This window comes from Limulus polyphemus, unplaced genomic scaffold, assembly GCF_000517525.1.
Source record: "Limulus polyphemus unplaced genomic scaffold, Limulus_polyphemus-2.1.2 Scaffold2944, whole genome shotgun sequence".
NCBI lineage: Eukaryota > Metazoa > Arthropoda > Merostomata > Xiphosura > Limulidae > Limulus > Limulus polyphemus.
The window spans coordinates 97,145-104,887 of record NW_013668554.1 but is presented as its reverse complement, the minus strand read 5'-3'; the positions used below and the strand labels follow the sequence as shown (position 1 = coordinate 104,887).

General features: G+C 32.6%; 1 protein-coding gene across 2 annotated transcripts in view; it reads right to left on the bottom strand.

Moving 5' to 3' along the window:
• Positions 1-7,743, bottom strand: part of LOC106468271 (transmembrane protein 8B-like) — a 43,322-nt gene that overhangs the window by 27,989 nt on the left and 7,590 nt on the right. For both annotated transcript variants that reach the window (XM_013928689.2, XM_022396611.1), the window contains exon 2: positions 4,045-4,207. In XM_013928689.2, coding sequence (XP_013784143.2) covers positions 4,045-4,207 — 163 coding nt within the window. The remainder of the gene's footprint in view (positions 1-4,044; positions 4,208-7,743) is intronic.

The following is a 7,743-nucleotide window of genomic DNA, read 5'->3' as shown; positions in this document are numbered from 1 at the left end:
TCGAAAGATACGACACATGGATATTACAGGACCAGTCAACTGTACTAACTGTCTTACTGGTTAGTAATATAACTTGATGATTATCTACATCTTATTTAAATATTATATATACATGGATATTACAGAACCAGTCAACTGTACTAATTTTCTGGTCAATAGTATCATTGCATGCATCTTATATACACTATTATTTAAAACAAACATTTTATTAACATGGAGGGCGCGCATTAATGCAGAAACACCCACTGCAGCTAATTATGAAGTCGTTGCCTTGGTGATTCAACTGTATATTTTGACCAAACCTAAGGAGTTAAGACACAATATATTCTTTTAACACCCAGAACTGCTCCCACGTCGTTCAAACTTTCTAAACACGTGTTGTTCACTACACGTAAGTTCGTGCAATAAATGAAGTCAGTAATCATGTGCACCATGACAAAATAAGTCCGGCTGGATTTTCACGTGGGGATGGTAATTAACAGAGAATATTCTAGAGACATTTTTAATCCCAACTTTTCCCTGTTAGTTATGGTGCTTAACAAGATTTTACCGGGTCACTCACAGAAGGTTATTAGGGCGTAGCTCTCCAACTATGTTGGTTAGTAGGGCGTATTCGAGAACTATGTTACTTACATCTCTGAAACTACAAACTTACTCCTATTCCGTATTAATGTTAGGTTATTATGAGTTTCATTTTTTTTACTTTCTCTCTCTCTGTCGAGATTACAATTTATGTACTTTTTATCAGTTCTTGGTTCTCCATTGCCTTGTTCTAAAGTTTAAAATTTTCAATTACATATAAGCTTAAGCTACAAGAGCCTAATCCAATCTACTGGGAATGAATCCACTTTAATTCAGTCACTAAATGGTTAGACTTTGCGGATTGATTAATTTGTTATCCCTGTTTTAATCAATTATTTTGATCAATTAATGAAATGTGTGCTGGCGCTTTTATTCTTTTTTTTAATTCTATCAGATACCACCAAGAAAATTGTTATTTTGAGTTGTATTTTACTCAACACAATGAACCTATATTTAAACAGAATTTGAAGAATGTGTAGTACTGATGTCACTCATTTATTATCCTGAATTATTCGGGAGACAGGCTGTTTAAAATATTAAAAATAAACATGAAGCCCAATCTACATTCGATTCAAAATTTGTCACTGACTGAATTATACCAGTTATAGAGAATTCCACCCTCGTCCATCAAAAAGTTGTTCATATGGACTAAAGAACATTGGAACAAATTAATTATTGACAATTTGTGTTGTTGTTTTTCTCCAATATATTATCAAATTTTATTCTTAAAAATCTGTGAATCTTTTGTGAGTTCCAAAAGAATCCGTTCTAAATTTCACAACAAAGCAACAGCGAGGCAGATTGAGATGTGGTAAGCCATTTTGTAACGCAAGTCGTTCTAGCCCAATTGACATCTTCCCCTCCGAATGGCTCAGCGGTAAACTTGAGAGGTTACACGTTAAAATTTGTGTTTCGATACTCGTGGTGGGCACAGTGCAGGTACCCCAAACACAAACAAGCAAATTTTACCTGCTTTCTATTGCATAAATATTAGTGAATATTTCTTTATTAAAATCATGAAATGAAATAAATGAAAATGGTATTTTAACATTTTGGGAATAATGAAAATATTTTCCAAAGAAATATCCTTTGGTTTATAAGGAACAGTCTTTTAAATGTAAGACATTTAAAGACTGCATTTGAGGAATTTAATATAGGGGCTTTTATCGATAAATCAACTTTACACCCCGTCACTATTTCTTATACTGATGTCAGAGTGTCTGAATTATCCTCACAAACCGTTAAAAAGGAAATTACCACTCACTTTAAATCTACATACATCTACATTAGGCAGGCGCGCACGAGAAAAAAAAACAACTAGATAAGGTAGAAATCGATAAAAAAAAAGTAAGAAACTGCCAGATTGATGCTATCTAACCTTACATAAGACACGGAGAAGAAAACAATACTCTGGTGTGCGCGCGCGCATACAAGTATTATGGGTTTACAGATTCTCAGGAACAGTGAAATCAATCACTACATCCGGAGGCTTCTTTTAATTTAAGCGTAACTTCCTTCGGATTGCTTGTCAAATGCAGGCCAAAGAGCTAATGTTAAATGATGAAGATTTGTGGAAGCTGTGCAGCTACACGGAAACCAGGAGCATAATAAGAGCTTACAATGTCATGGAGAATTGAAGCAGCTAAATACGTTCTCTAATTTGTTTTAATAGGAAAGATGAAGGTCAAAAAATATTTATATATCGGTCTCCATGTGATAAAAATAACCCTTCTATCCTACATCTTGTTTCTGTAAAAAAAATGAGAAAACAATTGTAAAAAACAAAATAAAATGGTGAAGGAATAAGAATATCGATAACAATACATATTTCATCATATAATATTTAAAAAAAACGATAAACCTATTTAAATTCTTACAAAACATTAACATTTACAACAAAAGTAAACAGGAGTGTTTGTAAAGTGCGTGCAATTAAATGAAACGAAGCAAAAATATACAAAATAAATGGAAATAACGATGAAGTGAAAAGTACATAACTTCAGCTACATAGGAGAGTAGGCATATAAGCTGAAAGAAAAAATCAATGAATATCTAAAGTGGAACGAACACGCCCTTGAGGCGTCACAGCTGTCTTAATAAGCCTAATTGAAAGTAACCAAGGGTCACGCATCGAAACGTAATTACCTAGGCTTAATTAATATGGATTTTTGTTTAGTAGAAGAGCCTCGCCTCCGAGAAAACTGACACATTTAAACGTGTGTAGTGTTTGTGTAAAAATTCTATCTATCTCTATTCTGTCTATCTATCTGTTAGTTGAAGGAAAGGATAGATGAGCATTAACATGTAAATAATACGTAATAAATAGAAATCAAATACCTGTGAAATGAGCCCAAAGGATCTACCTTATGGTAAACACTAAAAGTAAATCAAAGCAGATTATACTAAAGTCTGTAAAATTGCAGTTCAGGGTATAAACAAATAAAGCGAAAATGTACAATATGTACTTGTCAAAAACGCACGTGCTGAATTTTACACAAATTAACCGTTCTTGACTTTTTAAATAAAGTTTTGGAATTATAAAAAGAAAATAATCATATCATTAATTAGTATGATTACCCAATAACTTCTAACATATTTGACAATAATATTAACAGCAATGTCCTCAGTGAGACTTTAGCAACTCTTTAAAGACAGTGAAATATTTTGGAACACTAAATTAGTATATTTTTACAAGCAATATACAGAAGAAATACATCAGACCACGAATACGACACTTGGATTAATTGTCAATAACGTAATAACCGGGTGCAAGCTGATCCTTTGGCAGAGCTCTGGATTTCAAAGCTGGTGAGTCGGGTTCGTATCTGTGGAATAGGCCTACCACAAAATTTTCCCCGCACTTTAACTTGTGGGTGTATTATAAGTGTAACAGTCAATGCTTTAGTTTGATGACAGTAAGGTGCTGTTGAGTGGCTGCCTTTCCTCTGGTCAGTAGTTCAAAATTAGGAACGGCAACAAATAGCCTTAGTAACTTTGTCATAAATACAAATACAAAACTTAAAAAACCCAAGAAACGTCCTAGTTTTCTTTTTTTTTAAAGTCTAATATTCAAAGCAACCAAACGGACTCCAAGTTACGAGTATGTACAGGAGGCTTAAATTTCAATATTATTTGGAATAATAAATCTGTATTCAAGATTAATAATTAATAACAGTACCTTATAGGATAAAGTATTCCATGAAAGGAACCGCTTTTGTGCAGTTATTTTGGATAAAATATTGAAAATAATACAATGCCTGCATCTATTTTTAGCAATCATTTTCTAAAAAATCAAAAAAAAATATTTTGATTAATATATCTTATTAGATCCAAGCATTTTCATACACACACAAGTATACGCATATAATACATATGTACCAAAATGGAATATTTTATGAAGCACACTTATTTGAAACACTGAAACGCCTCCTACTGTGCACATAATGACTGAAAAGAACTCACACTGAGATGGGTTTTGGGGAGCAGTAGGTGCTCCCATTAGCTTCAAATTCCCAGCTTGCAAAGGAGACTTGATGCGGGACTGTGTAATGGAATATCTGGACGTCCTTGTAAGCTCGGTAGGGGTAAAGCTCCCGTGAGTCTAACACTTGACTTAATGTTGATTCTGTAAAGAAAACATAAATTATTGTAATTCTTATAGATTAAGCTGCTATTGTCCGTCCTCTACTTCTGTGTGAATGAACAACGAAGTGTATAGCAGAAATTATCCAGTAAACAATACCGTTCGTCTGCCTAGGAGCGGGAAAACGTACTTGTTTTAAGTCTTTAGATTGCTAATAAGTTTACCGATATGTACATAAAGTCTCCATCAAGGAACACCACCAAATCAATATCTGCTGCTCTATGTCATTCACCCACAGTCCGCAGAGCACATATTGTATATGTATGCTGTTGAAAACCTGCAACACGGGAAGAATTATTTAATATTACATGGAATGCATATATAGTATGCTCATAATGAAACTATTTCGAAATGTTTAAGACTAAAAGCATCTCATTAAGAAAACTGTCCTTTTTAATTATTCAAGTATAGACAGTACTACGACAAGTGAATTGACAACTTAAGCTAACATAATTCCCCAGTAGGACAGCGGTAGGTTTACGGACTTATAATACTAAAATCCGGGGTTCGATTCCATGCGGTAGACACAGCAGATAGACCACTGTAGCTTTGCTCTAAAACAAACAAATAAATGATCTAACGTAAAAAAAAACATTTTTTTCAATGCCCTATAGTTCTTCAGTACGTCGTAATACGCAGCCGAAACGTAATCCGGATTCTTTATAAGTATTATATTTAGATTAAAGATGTTTTCTCACTTTTCAAAACTCTGACTTATTCACAAATATTGATGTAATTCTTACGAAAAAGAATTCATGTGTACTGAATGATCATTTCTGTTACAATATCAGTGACATATATACGCTTTGCTTTATTAAATACCACTAGCTATGTTTTTAAACACAAAAACGTTACGCTGAAAGTATATATTAGATTTTTAGGTGATACTTTCCTTTTATAAATTTGAAACAACGAGGTAACTGTTGAATATTTACACTTTCAAATGCACTCTTTCGTTTACATAAACACATAATCGTAAAAGAAAAACAGCTAGCAAGTAATTCTCAGATGTACATGAAAAAGTTCCATTAATCCGTTCTTTACTTTTCTGAAATGTAGTCCAATAGTACGGCGATATATTTTTAAAAGGTGCCGTTTACTTATTTACAATAATTATAAAATAATACGTTCCTGAAGCCCTAGAATTAACTATTACAGAAATTAAAAAATACTTCGGGAATAATTATTAGTTCAATGTTAAACGTTGTTAATCAATATTTTTCAATAAGTAAAAACCTCTTCAAATTATCATTTTATGTTTATTTTTTATAAACTATAGAAAAACTAAGAAACTGGTCAAACCCAGCTACTTTATTACATCATGTGTTTTATCAATTTTGTTCATGACTTTCAACATCAATTTTAAACCATTATAATTTTTCTTTGATTTTTCGTGTTCCTATCTGAAATCATGCTGAATCTGAGAAATCTTTAGTTTAAATAAACTCCCACTTCTTTGGTAGCTTTCCAAAGTTCATCAACTGTACATCATGGTGTATGTCCCTATCTCAATTCTTTTAAGGGTTACTGATACATCAAATGTTTTAAAAAGAACGGCGCAAGCAATTACTTAGACAAATCACCAGCAACTTACAGATTTTCATAAAATTAAATGTGTTTGGTTTCCTTTCACGTATATGACCTAAAATAAGCTTATGCATATTTCAGTGTTTGTTTTGTTTTTTCCCTAAAGCAGACATGTTTTATTTTTCTGTATGAGTCATGGATGATTCATTTAAAAGAACACTGCAACAGATAATTTTTCTACAAAATATCACAACATTGTCGGTCAGGGATTACATGTGCTGGTGAAACACGAAAAAACTGGGCTTCCATTATTAGAAAAAATACTTTATGAATTTCTTCTTTATATATATATACATATAGATGCAGGAATGCTGCGCTTTCTTTCACCTATATGTCCTCTCTTTAAATTCTAAAATGAGATTTATAATATTTATAAAACTTTTTATGTGTCTGTATTCCTTTCTTCTTTTTCTCTGTTACTATGAAAGATTAAGAATAAAATTTCTCGATCAGCGCAGTAGAGTGTCTTTCCCACAGTATTCACATGACTAAATCTGTCTTGGTGTACTGCACGGAGTGGAAAGAAGGTCACGGTCTACCAACATCAATCTTTTATGTTTCGTTAGTTTCTTCAGGGTTACCTAAATCGTTAAATCAAGCTATTGCAAATAAAAAGCAATCAACCCCAATATAACTGACGAAGTTATAGAGGGGCGTACGCATAAATCTATAAATGGTGGATGTTGATTTTGGAGTTCCAGTGCAATCAAATAAATTTTCCCCAAAAAGTTTTATTTAGATAAATTAATTATCACATATACGTTTCATACATATATGGGTGCACCTTAGAGAAAGCGACCGTACCTGCCGTATACACCTATCCCCTGTCAATGCGCATGTAATGGTTTATATTGTTCATTTTACACTTTTATCCAATGTGCTCTTAAAAATGAATGTTGAATAATACATCTAGACAGTATTTCAATAAACTCGATAAACGTACCTTTTTTAACGTATCAAACTATATCTGAAATGAAATAATACGTGATAAACTTGGGATGACAGACCTCACATTGAACATTAAGTAACAAAGGAATTCAAACAAAATCACGGTATATCATGCTTTTAACATGGTTGTACATTCGAAGAAGCTATATACAGGGGGCGTGTTTTTAATAGTAGTTTTGCTATTACTTACTTCATCTTCAAACACTTTAGTTGCGACTTCAGTACGGATAATTACCTCTATGTGTTTCTCTCTCTCTCTCTCTCAGTTAGGTTTTATTAAATATCTAATTTCTGATAAAAATTAATATAAATTTATATATAATAAATGGTTTTATCTTTCATAGCAAAAACTGTCAGATAACCGTAATAGTTTCGTCGTACATGCAGTTACAAGACGAGAATAATCATGAAAGGATATAGTAACATACACCACGCACGTCGCTTTAAATCTTCAAATGTTTTAATTAGTCATCACTGTTTATACACTTGTTAACAGCAGAACGACTTTATAACACCCTTCCTTCAAATGATTTAATTAGTATCACCGTTTATACACTTGTTAACAGCTGAACGACTTTATAACACCATTCCTTCAAAAGTTTTAATTAGTCATCACCGTTTATACACTTGTTAACAGCTGAACGACTTTATAACACCATTCCTTCAAATGTTTAATTAGTCATCACCGTTTATACACTTGTTAACAGCAGAACGACTTTATAACACCATTCCTTCAAATGTTTTAATTAGTATCACCGTTTTTACACTTGTTAACAGCAGAACGACTTTATAACACCATACCTTCAAATGTTTCAATCAGTCGTCACCGTTTTTACACTTGTTAACAGCAGAACGACTTTATAACACCATACCTTCAAATGTTTCAATTAGTCGTCACCGTTTATACACTTGTTAACAGCAGAACGACTTTATAACACCATACCTTCAAAAGTTTCAATTAGTCGTCACCGTTTATACACTTG